The sequence below is a fragment of the Strigops habroptila genome, chromosome 19 (assembly GCF_004027225.2).
Source record: "Strigops habroptila isolate Jane chromosome 19, bStrHab1.2.pri, whole genome shotgun sequence".
Lineage (NCBI taxonomy): Eukaryota > Metazoa > Chordata > Aves > Psittaciformes > Psittacidae > Strigops > Strigops habroptila.
Window position 1 is genome coordinate 1,441,253 of NC_044295.2, and position 14,858 is coordinate 1,456,110.

Here is a 14,858-nt window from a genome sequence, read left to right on the forward strand (position 1 = left end):
AATTAGGCAAAGTGCTGTTCTCCTCCTTCATATTCTTCAGAGAGCTGGAAATGTATTTGCTCAGCAAGGAAATGATCTTGCTGAGCAGGATTTCATTCACACTTTGGCCATTAAATACAGATTTGTTCTGCACAAAAAAATAAAAGCAAGTCATTGTCACTTCCGAAAAGTACTTTGCAGTCCTTAAATTTGCGTTTTCTAGCCTAAAAATGAGCTCCTGAAGTTGTTGGCTGTTTGTTCCCCTTTGTGCAGGCGAGATGTGGCTCTGCCCAGGGTGGAGGAGTGCTGGCTCAGGGACACAGAAGTGTGTGTTGCACCAGCTGGTGTTAATGGAGATGGAAAGCATCTCACCACCCTGCACTGGTACATTGTTGGAGTAAGTCCAGAGGAGGGCACGAGGTTGCTCAGGGGCTGGAACACCTCCTGTATGGAAGACAGGCTGAGAACATTGGGGCGGTTCAGCCTGGAGAAAAGAAGCTGTGTGGACATGTCAGAGCAGCTTCCAGTGTCTGAAGGGGGCTACAAGGATGCTGGAGAGGGACCTTCATCAGGGACTGGAGTGATAGGACAAGGGGTGATGGGTTCAAACTTCAACAGGGGAAGTTCAGGTTAGATATAAGGCAGAAGTTCTTCCCTGTGAGGGTGGTGAGGTGCTGGCACAGGTTCTTTTTAAAGTCTGGGCAAGTTTCTCTTGGGATGTTCCTGATTTATTCAGTAACCTCAATAGGGAAATTTTTCCATCCCCTCTCCTTTTGAGGAGTGCTAAGGAAGGAATTCTCCTCTGTTAATATATGGTGTGGTGGGGGCACAAATTCAATTTAGCTGTTACCATATTCTACCTGCTTTTATACCTGGGATGTCTGTGGCCATTCACTCTGCCAGTAATGCAGTTTGGTGCCTTCTGGGTTAGGCTCCTTTCAGTAATATGCATCATTTTCCATCCCAGCTGATAAAATTACCCCTGTTTCTCCATCCATTTCCTTGTGAATGCATTGTTAATCTGAAACCTGAGGACTGTAAATGATTGAAGCTGTGTAACCAGAGTCTTTGCATAGCTGCTGTTGCTGCTGTACCATTTAACAGAACCCATTTGAAGTGGTTTGTAACCCACTTTGCTAATGGTGAGCTCCCCAATCCCATTTTCAGCTGCTTTTTTCCCCCCGTCTGAAATCTTGTACAGCATTGATTTTTCAAACTCTTTTTTGCAAACATTAAACCCCAACAAATCCTTGTGCACAGGCAAATGAGACTGTCTTGAGCTACCTAATGTAATAACATCAGTGGTGATGGTCGTGTTCTTCACTGGACAGGAAAATATAGGAAATTTGATTGAAACCTGACTTTATGGTTCCTGCTGAAATGGAGTCTGAGAGGGAAGTGGGGTTTAGACTCTTTATAGACGTTAGAGCTGCAGAGAGACCATTATAACCATCAAGTTTGACCTTCTGCATAATACAGAGCGTAAGATTTCAGACAGCAATTTGTGCTTCTAGTCCCAAATGGATCTGGTTTGAGTCCCTCAGCTCTGGGGTTTGCTGCAGGCGCTGGATGCTGGTCAGCAAACTTGAGTTGTGGATGGGAGGAAGGGGATGTTGATAATGGATTTTACTGGATTTCTGTGCATTGATGGGATTTGTGACCTCCCTCTATGCAACAGAAGATTAGAGGCCTAGGGTAGATTTTCTTCTTGGGTTTTGTGTAAAGAGTTGGAAACGTAGGAATAAACCCAAGTTATCTTGGTGCTCCAAGAAAACATCAGCCCTGTGCTCACACCAAAGGGCAAATCCAGACCTAGTGTGGCAGGAATAATACTACCCTGGTGGGAATTCTATCCTTGCATATTCTAGGGCTTATTTTGCCCTTCCTTGTGGAACAAGATGGGGTATTTCTGGGTCTCCCTGCTTTAAACACTGCTGCTGAGGTGATGGGAGTGTTGAAGTAACTTTGCTGGCAGTCCTGCTTGGTGTGGAAGCATCACTATCCTCAGGTGACTGCTTTTGAGGAAAAGAGCTGTGAAAAGCAATCTCTACTCTCTTGAAGGTGAATCCATCACACAGGACAGCTTGGAAGGGTTAGGATGTGGAAGATTTATTTTCAAACCTCACACGTACCTAACTGACACTCTTGAGGTTGCTTTCCGTCTTGTTTCTGTTATAAACCAGTGCAAGGATAAGATCTGTGATCAAGGATCTGGTGTATCCTGGAAACATCTTCTGAAGAAAAGTCCTGCTCTGTGGAAGGCATTACAGACCAGCATTAGTTCTGGCTTAAGACTGTAAAGACAGTGGGTTCCAGTGGGGAACAAAGCTTTGTGGCAAACCTGCCTGCTTTGTGACTCGGTTTCCCTTTCCAATGTGACAACAACATTTTCTTCTACTCTTTCTTATGGCGATTCACCCTTTGAGGTCTGCTTACACAGTTGAGTTGCAGTTTTGATCGGGTCCAGCTGGAGACATTGCTACAAGGAGGTTGATGAATTAGAACTGGGATCTGTATGTGTTTCAGGAGCAAAGAACATAAACATTTCCAGAGAAGCGAGCCCCTCTGATGTTTGCTTGTATGTTGTATGTTGAGTACATAACCTCAAAGGCTACATAGTCATGGGAAACCACTTTGTCTTTTGAACAGAACAAATCTGTGGCTTCTTACTGGCTTGAAATATTGCCCTGATGAGATGAGAGGTGGGTGGTTTGTTGTGAACTGTGTGGGGGAAATACTTGGAGGCTGTCTCTTGTTCCGGTACTGGCAGTGCAACAGTCACTCGTTGGCTTTGGAATGGAAACCAGGTATTTTTGGTTTAGTTCCTCACTTTACATCAAAAATCTCAATGGATTCCTTTGGGAGCTCGTTTTGCTGAAGTCAGTTAATCATTTGATAAGTTTTCCACGTCTCCCTCTACTTCCTTAAGGTCTGATGTAGACTGGACCTTCCTATTTGGCTGAAAACTCTTTGCTGTGCTTTGCCTTATCTGGTTCTGTGGTTGGGGGATTCCACTCGCAGTGGTGGATAGGAGCTCTTTAAATCAAGTGCTTAAAAGGACCAGTTAAGATATAACCAAATATATTGTCTATTCCCAAACTTTCTGCTTAAGAAAACAAATGAGAAGCTTTTATTCTTGGTGCTTGTGAGATCTAAAAATTGCTTATTAAAGATGAAAATGTCAAACTGATCCCAGGACAAATAATACGTGAAATAAAGATGCAGTTGGATGAGGATTAAGCCTCTGGTTACTGACTTCTACTGGCTGGCTCAAGGGGGAATGTGTATGGAGCAATTACCACTTCTTCTAAGTACTTGCTGTGACAACTTACTGGACTCTAAAGAATGACCTGCTGTGGAACTGTCTCTTACTCACAGACCAGGCGTGTTAAAGGTTTAACATGTTGTCACTCAGTATTGGCTTCACTGGGACCAGAAATCAGAGCTGGCCTCAGGCTCTGTGCCTTGGAGGATGGCCTGAGATGCCCATCCTGCTTCTGCTGAGCTCCTCCTCTGCTGCACTGAAACATGCCTTCGTCTGGATCTATCAGCATGCACATGGCTTAGGGCTATGGATATACTTGAACTCGCCCTATTTGTTGCCTAGGTTGTTGCAGCAAGACGGATGTTTTGCCTAAATAATTGCATTTCTTGGGTAATGCATGAATAAACCCATGAAATCTCCTGGCCATAACTCGCTGTTCATGATCTGCAGGAAGGGGTGGGGGAAACAATGATGCTGAAAGTCATCCTCCCCTCTTTGACATGTACCACACATGAGGGGAAAGCACTGCTGTGCGTGAACATCCTGCAGCCACTGTGGCAGTGCATGCAGGGGCCTTTTCAGCTCTCCAGAGAAGTCATTTATTCAAGATTTCCATGCAGCCAGTGGCAGATGAAGGAATTGGATCATTCCTCTTCTTCCAGCAGAACAAGACATTCTTCCCCCCACTCCCCATTACATTTTAAACTAACTTTCATTCTCTGCTTAAGCCTTTCCAGAGTGCAAATGATCAAAGCAGGAGATTAAAGACACATCCTGATCTGATGAGATCAGGAGTTTTGACCGTTTCCTTATGCTAAAGAAAAAGCAAAGCATCTTTTTGGTATTTCCACCCCCCAGCCCTTAAATGTGATCAGGGTGAAGCTAACATGGCTTTGCTGGTCCAGCAGGAAATAGAACTCAATTTTACATGTTTTTTTTAAACCATTTTACTGTATTAAAAATGACAGAGGTTAGAAACAAAGCTCTTATACTTTTATTGAACTGGAATTACAAGTGACAGAAAATCATTTTGGCCCTAGTGCAGTAAATGTTATCACTAAAGCATGTTCAGGGGAGATTAGGACAGTCTCTCAAGCACAAGAGACAAAAGTTCACAAAACAAGAAGTGATTTTGCTGTCCTTGTCTCGCAGCCATTGTCTGTGGAGGAGACAAAAGTATTTGAACTCTTGGGAATGCTGGATTTGGGGGTTGAGGGACTCTGGGTGCCTTTTGCAGAGCCTGAATCAGGGGCTTCTTAACCCAAGTTTTGAATACTATTGACTAATGGTTCAGTTCTCAAGTGAATGTTGAGTAGCTGTTAATGGGGATTGGAAACAAAAGGATGGAGCTGCTTTTGGGTTCCCCTGACCTTGGGTAGGTGGTGGCACTTCTCTAAGCTTGAGAGAGAAGATATAGCTGCTGTAGGATGGGTAGGAAAGAGCTGCTTGTGAAAATGGGGGATCACTGCCCAAGATCATAGAATCCTAGAATGGTTTGGGGTGGAAAGGAGCTTAAGGTCATCCAGTTCCAACCCCCCGCCATGGGCAGGGATGCCTCACACTAGACCATGTCGTCCAAGGCCCTGTCCAACCTGGCCTTGAACACTGCCAGGGATGGGGCAGCCACAGCTTCTCTGGGCACCCTGTGCCAGTGCCTCAGCACCCTCACAGGGAAGAGCTTCTGCCTTATCTCCAACCTGAACTTCCCCTGTTTCAGTTTGAACCCATCACCCCTTGTCCTATCGCTCCAGTCCCTGATGAAGAAGCATCCCAAAGCCCAGGGAGAGGCTCTGTCCACTCTAACGAAGCTGGTATTTACCCTGAGCCTGTTCTCCCAGGAAAGTTTCTTCTGTCTTTGCACTCTGAATTTTTTTTGTCCAAAGCAACCAAGTCAAATATTCTGCCCTTCATCAGGATTCTGTTGGTGTTTGCTAATTCATCTGTGTCAGAAGCTGCGAAGTTTGTGGTAAATCATTTTCTTCATGAAAGCTTCTAATGAGGAAATAAATTGATTGGATTTTTTACATACTGGATTCTTGCCACTAATGCCCATAGACCAGCCCTTTGTTACACATCTTCCCCGTGAATGGGTCATTTTGTCATTTATCCCCAATCCTTGATCTCTTTCCAAAACTCACCAGTGCTGTTCCCTTACTAAAATGACTAAGATCTCAACCCAAGAGGAGCTCCAAGTGTGAGAGATGAAGAACTTATGGAGGACTTTTCTTTTTGGCATGGCCTGAAGTGGGCAGCGTGTGTACTGCCCTCAGCAATGCTGCTGCTGGATGGGAAGGTGTGAGATGAGGTTAAGAAAGGAGACATAGAATGGAATCATAGAGTAGTTTGGGTTGGAAGGGACCTTTAAAGGTCTTTGAGGCTGCAAAACAAAAGGTCATGTAAACGTTTGCATATGGAGAAAGAGACCCATTCTAATGGAAGGAGTTGGGAGCCTTTAGAACTTCTTAAGAGGAGGAGATGTGAGGGAGGTTCTTTGAGGAGCAGAGGATGTCCCAGGGGCCAGCCAACATCTTTAGGACTCACAATTCCTCTTGAAGCTTCTTGCACATAATGTGTGGTGACCATTTGCTGGGTTCCTGGCAGCACTTCAGGCAGAATTCTCCATCTGTCACTATTCATCAGGCTGGAACAAATCATGAAGAGACTCATGTATACTTATGTCTGTCTTTTTTCCTTTCTTTTATCTTATAGGTACCACTTGGACTTTCTGCCCAGAGGTGAGTATGAGCCAGGGGAAGGAGGGGTGAGCTCTTGCTGTTATGAGCTTGGGGAGTAGGGAAGGGCTGGACATGTGTGGTGTTTCCTATGGAAAATCAACAAGGAGGAGAGCTTAGACTGAATATAGAGCTGTGTGTGGCAGTTCTTAAGGGTGGAAAGGGGTGGTGGTGAGACTGTAGCAGGAGTTGGGGTTAGTATTCTTGCCGAGCAGCAGAAGTTCATTTCTCCTTACCTTTGAGAGCAAATAGTACAAAACTGTGTGGTGCTGATATAACCATAATGTCTTGGACAAAGCCAGGAATTTTTTCTGCAGCATTTCTGTGTCCAGAAAAGGCCTGAGGTTCAGAAAGGCCAGGAGTTTCACATGGGCCATTGACTTGGCAGCAAAGACTATTGGGTAACCTGCAGGAAGTTTCCTCCAGTCTCATTGCTTCATGTTAACCTGAACTTGAAACTGAATCCACCTCCAGGTGTGGATGAATGGTCAGGCTGTAAATGGTTCAGGACCATGACCATCCCTTGGTATGTCTGTTCACAAGCTGGGAGATTCCCATTGTGACTTTGATCTTCATTCCTGCAATAATGGGGGCGGGGAATTAAACTTTCCAGGATGCCTGCAGGTCACAGACTGTGTCACTGGGTTCTCCTGTGTATTAGGGACAATTGATGGCTATGTGTTTGCTCAGAGCTAACCTGGAGCTTATTTAACTCTATTGGATCTGTGTTGCTCAGCTCTGATTGATAATTTAGAGTGCTGGGTACAACCAGGCTGCAGCCAAGGATGTGGTTCAGTGGCTTCATCCTTTCTCCTTACACAATGGTTGTGATACATGAGCACAGGCACAAGGATCTGCTGATGTTCCAACAAGATGGGAGCTGGGGCTATAATAAACCCCCTTGGGAGTGTTCCAACTCAGCGAATCCTTCATTTACTCCAGGAATGAATTCCAGTATGTTACCTCCTCGATCAGGGATCACTTCCAGCACATCCTGGCTGGCTGGCAGCTCAGAAATGTCAGAAATGCACTGGCGTTGCAATTCCCCCTAGAACAGTGTTACCACATTTTAATAGGAGCCTCGGTGCAGCCTTGGTGCTTCTAATTGCTTTCAAACCTTTGTTTTCATGCGTTTGGTTGATGAACCCAGCATCTGGCATCATTTGAGAAAGTACAACAGACAGCTGTGTTCGGAATGAGAAAAGGGAGAGGATTGGAACACATAAAAGGGCTCAAAATTAGATTTTTGCTTTAAATTTTGAAAGTTCATGTAATTTAAGGGGTGGAGGAGGGATGCTTTTGTTCTTTTGAAACAGTCTTTCTTCTTTGATAGACTTGGAAGCCCGAGTAATATTAGAAAGATTGGTTTGTAGAACTGTGTATAGATTTGCAAATGAAGTGCCCAGCTTCCTTAAATCCCTGCTAGGCATTACTGTGCAGGTGTTTGGGTCTTCAGGGATGGAGGTGTCTCTACATGTGCCCCCGGCTCATCTTGGCAACTAATGCTATTGGGAAGAAAATATGCGAAGGAAACAGGGCAATCTGGGAGTGAAAACATGGGCTTGGACATCACCTTTAGAGCCTTGACTCGATTTTCTGATACCTTGCTGGGGAAAAGAGAGGTGGTGTTGAGAACTTGGTGCATCTGAATGGAAAAGAGCCACAGAACTACAATGTGGGGTTTGATTTTAAAGAAATAAATCTCATGTGCCTTATATTGGCAAGATGACTGCAAAATCCAGGTATCAGTTGGCTATAGAAATAACAGGCTGATGTGGCAAAGGAAAAGGTTTCTTCTAAGCAGGTTTGTAATATCTAAACAGCTTTTCTAAAGGCGATAAGCACAAGCTGCGACCGCATCTGGTGACGGCAGCTGAGCTCTTTGAACTCAGAGCTGTGCTGAAATCCCCCTGAAGACCAAAATCCAGCTATCCCAACCTCCTGGTTTCCAGTATTGGCTGAAATGAATAGAATTGCTCTTGATACCTCCCAGCAAGCAGAGATTGATACGAAATGGGAACGCAGGTCTTGAGGTGGGCAGACGAGTGTGGTTTCAGAGATGTATCTGAACAGAGGAAGTTTTGCTGTGCCCGATTCGTATGCACCAAGTGATGTTGTAGACTGTAGTCTGTAACTGCAAGTTAGTTTTGCCTTGTTCCTTAGGTGCTCTTTGAACAGAGCCCCAGGGTGACTCATGTTTCCTTTTGGAGGAGAGCTGACTGCCTATGTGAAGCATTTTATACACTTAATCTATCTCCTGCATGCCTGCCCTTGCTGTCTTGCTGCAACCTCCCATTTGTGGAAAGTGAGCTAAGAAAAGTTGGCAAAGAAAATCTGGAGAGGACCTGGATCAGTTGTAGCCCTCCCCCAAGTTCCTTGTTGCTGTTTCCATCTCTTCTCATAATTCAGTGCAGAGGAAATGTTCTGCAACAGCTTTGATTTAGAAGAAACGAATGGTCTGAGGGAGCAGCGTGAGGCCGTTCTGGGGTACTGCAAGGGAATCCAACAGGAGGAGAGAAGGGAGGAAAGAGGAGTATTTGGGAAGAGAATGGAGGGACAGGGAGCAATGCAGAAGTAAGGATTAAACAAGAAAAAGGTGCGTGTATGGCTAAATAAGAGCTGTGGGTCAGGGCTGGAAGTTTGGCTTTGCTGGAATGGGACTTTGCACTGAATTATTGTCACTGGTGTGTTTCAGCTTCTCCATACCCAAACCCAAAAGGCATGTAAAAATGAGCAAGTGCAAAAAGACATGGCCACTGGCAGAAGTGAGTTCAATGAAATCATTGATGTCTGTACAGTGTTTTGAGATACTCAAAGCACAAGTCACTCTGTCGTGTTCTGCTTGGAGACACAGACCTTTGGAGATGGAGACAATGTGGATCTGCCCTTCCACCAAGGGATCTAGCCTGGGGCTGACAAAGAATTGTCCCCTCAAATCCTCCTGTGGGGTACCTGGGCCTTCCTTCTCGTGGGTGTCCCCATAGCACAGAGAACTCTTAGAATCATAGAGTGATTTGGGTTGGAAAGGACCTTAAGATCATGTAGTTCCACCCGCTCTGCTATGGGCAGGGACACCTTCTATTAGACCAAGTTGCTTGGGGTTACTCTTAACTTACACATACCCACACTTAAAAACTCATCGTGGATGCAGTTGGAGGCAATGACTTTTTTTATCTCATTTTGAAGAAAACAGCCCTAACTAGATGAATAAACTCAGATTTATTTTCATAGAGCTTATGATAACTTTTGGTTCTCCATCAGAATTGATCCCAAATGGTTTTCTCTCGAGCATTGTGTGTATTTGCTGACTAGTTGTGGTCCTTAAAATATTCATAAGTTATCTAAACATGCGAGAGTGTGAGGAAAGTTGTTCCAATTCATGAAATGTGGGAAAACTGAGACCCAATAAATATGCTTAAGATACCAGAACATCTACAGGTCCATGCAGGAATTGGGTCCAGATCTCCTGCTTCTCCCATCTCTGCGCCTTAACCTCAGAAAATGGCATCTCCCTGAAGTTGGAAGCAATATAGATGTGTGGCAGGGAGATGGGGTAAGGAACAAGCCAGGATTAAACATGACTTAAAAATTGGGAGCCTTCATGTCTGTAAGAGGATTAGGTAAGTAACAGTGTGGAAAGTCTTAGTAGGTCACTTACAGTGTATAGTATTTAGATGAAGCGTGTATCGTTTTACCTCTATCAGCCCCACTCGCTTTGGCTCATATGCGGAGACTTCACGGGTCATCGGTTATTCTCGGGGTTGGATGTTGTAGCAGTGCCTGAGGTATGTGTGTGTATATCCGAGGCATGTATGGAGCTTGCTTTCATTAACTGGCATTAGACAAAGGCCTCGAGTGTTAGATTTATGAAGTAGCTTTTCTGCATAAAGCCTCAAATCTATTGAATTGAACTGAAGCGGAGCTGGATGGGAGACGGAACTGTGCGTTTCCCTAAACCGCTGCTCCCTGGCATTGCATATTTGCTTCGTGTAGTTATGACAAGTACAAGTAGCAAATCATTAAAGCAGCAAAAACACCATCTTTACTGTAAAGATCCCCTTTGAAGCTGAGGCAGAGTGTTCCTGAATTAATGGAGTGCACAGTGATTTTACTAAGTTGTATTTATAAAAACCCCTCTTTACGTTCATGCCAAGAGGCTCCAGCTCCATGGTGAGCAGGGTTCAAACACAGAAACCTCCTCTAGATTTATGATGTGTTGGAAAACGCAAGGGGAAAAACTATCCAATGGACAATATTTGTAACATATTGTTAAAATATCTATTCTCTCACCATGCGTGGAATTCCCCTGCTCTCTAAACACGAGTGCCAGCTACAACCCTGGAGATGTCATAACATCGAGAGACAAAAGGAAAACAAAACAACTCTTGTTAGAATGCCTTCTCCAGGCCAAGCTGTGTTTGGGTGGTGTGTGGGACAGAGCTAATTAATGAAAACTAAAATACACACGCAGGCATATGTTCTTGAACTTCCAAAAAGCAAAGCTTTAATATCAACACTTGTGACAGGTCCCTTTATCAGCGCTGAAGCTTTGCTTCCTGCAGCTCTGAGCGTGCACTTCTTTGCCTCTGTGTATGTATTATATTCTGGGCAAACTAATCTGTGCAGAGACAGGGTTTTTTTTGTGTTGAAATCCCTCCTGTTTCAGAGTTGTGCAAACTCTGAGCAGCTGCACAGCTTTGCTTTTACATGGGCTTATGAATTATTCTGCTGTGTAAGGTATTGTGCACACATTTTCGAGGCAAGTAATGATGAGAGGAGAGAACAGAATGCTCTGCTTGGAAAAATGTCATAGGTAGGAGGCAGGCGTCTGTGCTCTGGGAAGGGCCCTATGGAGGTGGATCTGCATTTTTATTTACATATATAACTAGAAAAATGCAGAGTTATGTGTGACTTTGAAACTCTTGCTCTTGCATTTCAAGCGTTCAAACCAGAAACCCTTACAACAATCTTCCAGTGCCTCAAGGGGCTACAAGAAACCTGGAGAGGGACTTTGGAAAAGGGCCTGTAGGGACAGGCCAAGGGGAATGGCTTTAACCTGCCTGAGGGGAGACTGAGATGAGCTCTGAGAGAGCAGCTCTTCCCTGTGAGGGTGCTGAGGCGCTGGCACAGGGTGCCCAGAGAAGCTGTGGCTGCCCCATCCCTGGCAGTGTTCAAGGCCAGGTTGGACACAGGGGCTTGGAGCAACCTGCTCTAGTGGAAGGTGTCCCTGCCCGTGGCGGGGGTTGGAACTGGATGAGCTTTAAGGTCCCTTCCAACCCAAACCAGGCTGGGATTATCATGAAGCTTTGAAATCTTTTAAAAACCTGAGTTTCTTGAAAATGATAGGCACATTATTGGGGGGGGGGGTCTGTTCATTGCATGATATGAGGGGAGAAGGGAAAAGCTTCCAAAAATCAACATGTCATTTGGTTAAAAAGAAACGAATCAGGTTTGCTGTTATCATCTTTACTTGGAGCAAATGAAGAACTTGCAGAGTTTATAATAGGATTCAAAGAGCAGGTAACAGCAACTCCAGTTCGATTGGGCTCTGCTGCAGTTCATGTCAAAGCTTTCATGACCTCTATTGAGAAGAATGAGGTTAATGTGGAGGGGTTTTTGAGCTCTTTTAAACCAGCCCCTTGATTTAAAACTCCTTACAAACTTGAGGGCAATTTCTTGGTTTGGGTGCTTCTTGGACATCTCTACTTCATCAATCCAAATGTTTAAGTTACTGAGTCACCTACAGTCCTTTGAAACCCATCTGACCTGTAACATCTTGGGGGCAGAGCTTGTCCTCTTGGTTCACGTTTGGCAGTGTCCTGTGCTTCCCTCCCCATGGAATTTCAGAGCACACTGAAGAATAAAGCAATGCACCATAAAGAACATATAAAAATGTCAGTAAAGATGCCAAATGTACAGCAGTTTGGGGAGCCGCAGCAAGTTAAACATTAACAGGTTCTATTGCTCTCACTTTGGTTGGTTAATAAAATACTCTGATGATGAGATTGTTTAAATGGCCCGATTGGAGCTTTGGAGACAGACCCTTCTCCAATGCATCCTCTGTATTTTCTGAACTGGTTTGTGTAACAGGAATGTGCTGGGACAAAGAAATCTCAGGGGTAATTGTAATGTGCTGGGATGAACGTGCAGCCCAAGCGTTGCTCTCTGCAGAACAGGAGAACGTGCAAGAAATTGTCCCACTAGGGCCAGAGTATGAGAGTGTTCACATAGACCATCACCTGAGCTTTCCCACAGGGGTAATAGACCCTCCTGCTCCACAAAAAGGGGGAAAATGATGTAAACTCTCTATTTTGGCTGCTAAGATGGTTTGGAACCCTGTTGTGTACCATTGAGCCTCTCTGGGGAGCAGGGAGCTGGATGTACTCTGTACCCATAGCCCTCACTCAACAGGAGCAGGGCTGGGAGTACAGTGCTGGATCCCAACTCCTGGCTCTTCCAAGCCTTCAGCTGGTTCAAATCAGGAGTTTTGAGTCTCTCTCCCCCCTCTCCCCACAATGACTTCTGCTCTGCTTTGGTTTGTAGAGCAGGAACTCCATCCAAATCATCTACAAAGTAGTAATTCTGCCCTTTAGCTAGCCTCCATCCTGAAACATCACTGTAAAATCATCCTTTGCATTATCATAAATGCCTAATGGGCATCTTCTCCAGTCCCTGGAGTGCCTATTGCTCTGCCGTGTGCTCCTGCCTTTGCATTCACTGCCTGTACTTATTTTTTCTTAGCAGTGGAATGCTGCAGACATGGGCAAGACAGCCTCCTTGTGTCTTGTCATTGGAATGTGCTTGCTAAGCTCCAGCTTCCTCATGGGTTAGTTCTGTTTATTCCTTGTTTGCTTGGAAGGGTTTTGGCGAAGAAAATATGCTGAACCTACTGACACTGCAATGGACATTAGTCAAATCCCTTTGGCTTGTGGTCTCCTCTTTGGTACTGATGATGCTGACATCTTTTTTTCAGATCCCAGCCTGTATTTGCAGAACTCTTTGTTAGTTATTGGACCGCACAAGCTTCACAGACACGGTTCTGTGTTTCTAGCAGAGCTGGTGCTTTAGAAGATGAACCAAAGTGCAAATTTGTCACTTCTCTCTGCCTCAGTATCCCCATCCTTTAAACGAAGACCTTCTTTCTTCAAAGAGGCTCATGAAGAATAACTTATTATTGGACAGAAATACAAAGTGTTTGTAGCTTTAGGCTGACTTTGCTCACATTGGGACGGGCTTTGTATTTCACTGATGTGTTGCTGGGGCATAAAAGAAAGGATAAATCTTGTTTACTTGTTTACATCCCGTGGGAATCTGCTGCTGCTCTGGGTTTCAGGCTTGTTCCCAGCCAGGCTGCAATGTGCTGTGCTTCCCCTGGCAGGCAGCTGTTCTGTGTAGCTGCTGCCCACTTGAGAGGCAGAATGTGCAGTGCCTTCGCTGAAAGGGTGCCAAGGATTGCAAGAGAGGAGCCGGCAGGAGGAAGTTAAAGGGGGAGGGAGGCAGAGAGCAAACACGCAGGGAGAAAAGGGGAGCTCAGCTGGGGAATGACACAGGGGGCTGGCAGGGGATGAGAAAACACAGAGTCATGGGAGAGATGCTCAGCAGTTCTTGTCTTCAAGGGTTTTGGTGGTGGGGGGAGATCTAGTTCCCCCCCAGCCTCATCAGCTATTTGGCTTCATGAGAAGACGCTTGGCGATCTTCAAGCAGCCCTGCCAAAGTTATGGAAACTTGCGGAATGTCACTCATGGGGCTGCCTTCCTGGGCTGGGAGCAGGACCAGGGCTTTCTGTTGGTGTTGCTTTTTTCCTGTTAGGAATAACCCCATAATCAGCTGTGGGAAGAGTTCAGTTTCCATACCTGCGTATCGGATGGAAGTCTAGGAATGAATCACTTCCAGGGGATTGACTGGTTTGTATGATCATGCGATTTCTTTGCCGTGTGGCAGGGAGAGAAAACTGTTCTGTCTGTTTTGAGCATCTCATCCTCCTTTGGAAGCTGAGTTGCAAAACCTGAATTTCCTTGAGTGTAGCAAAATATTTGTCTATTCGGACCCGCTGTAGGGCTTTGATTTTTAATTCTGATTTTTTCCCCTGACAAAAGGAGGTTTTGCAGCCCAGAAAGCTGCTATTTTCCTCTCTTCACGCTTTAGGAAAGCTGCTGTCGTGTTACCCAGCTCCTGCCTGATGGAGTTGAATTCCCAGGAAGACTGTGGCCCATCGCGGGCTGATGCCGCAGCTGCAGCCCGACCTGCTGGGCACCCGCGCTCACTGCACCCGCAACGCGCCTGCAAAGAGCTTCCTCCTTCCTGCTCGCTTTTAACAGAAGGGGCAGTTTTAGTGGCCTATTAATTTGCTTTACTCCATGTAATTAGCAAAGAAACCCTGGATACTGAGTGAACAAGATTAGGCTTGGACCGGATTCACTTGTCAGGCAGCCAAGACCTGTTTGGGTCGACGTTTCTAACCCAATGATGAATCGGCTCCTCCTGTGCACAAGGAGGTCCCTCACTTTGCTCCTGACCCCACTGCCGCGAGGTAGAGCTGTCCTGCTGGTAAAACACAGCCTAAGCAGAGATGGGTCCTGCTCTCACCATGGCCTCGTCTGCCTCGAGAGCCAGGGACAAAGCTATTTCCTCCTGTGCATGATCTCCACAGCCAAGAAAATATTTATTAAGGGGGAGAAACACTTTGAGATCTGTAGAGATGGGAATTTCTTGTGTAGTTTGTTAATACTGTTATTGGTACAGCCCAGGATGGACATGTATGTGTATCCTAGTGATGTGCAATAGAAAACGTGGGATTTTCAGGCAAATGGAATGTTTTCTGGGCACTGGCACTACAAGGAAGTACTAGTCTGAATGAAGAAGGTGCAGAAAATCTGCATCCC

General features: G+C 45.3%; 1 protein-coding gene across 2 annotated transcripts in view; it reads left to right on the plus strand.

Annotated features, from left to right (window-relative positions):
• SKAP1 (src kinase associated phosphoprotein 1) overlaps positions 1 to 14,858 on the plus strand; it is a 145,459-nt gene that overhangs the window by 10,656 nt on the left and 119,945 nt on the right. For both annotated transcript variants that reach the window (XM_030509035.1, XM_030509036.1), the window contains exon 3: positions 5,954 to 5,979. In XM_030509035.1, the coding sequence (XP_030364895.1) occupies positions 5,954 to 5,979 (26 nt within the window). The remainder of the gene's footprint in view (positions 1 to 5,953; positions 5,980 to 14,858) is intronic.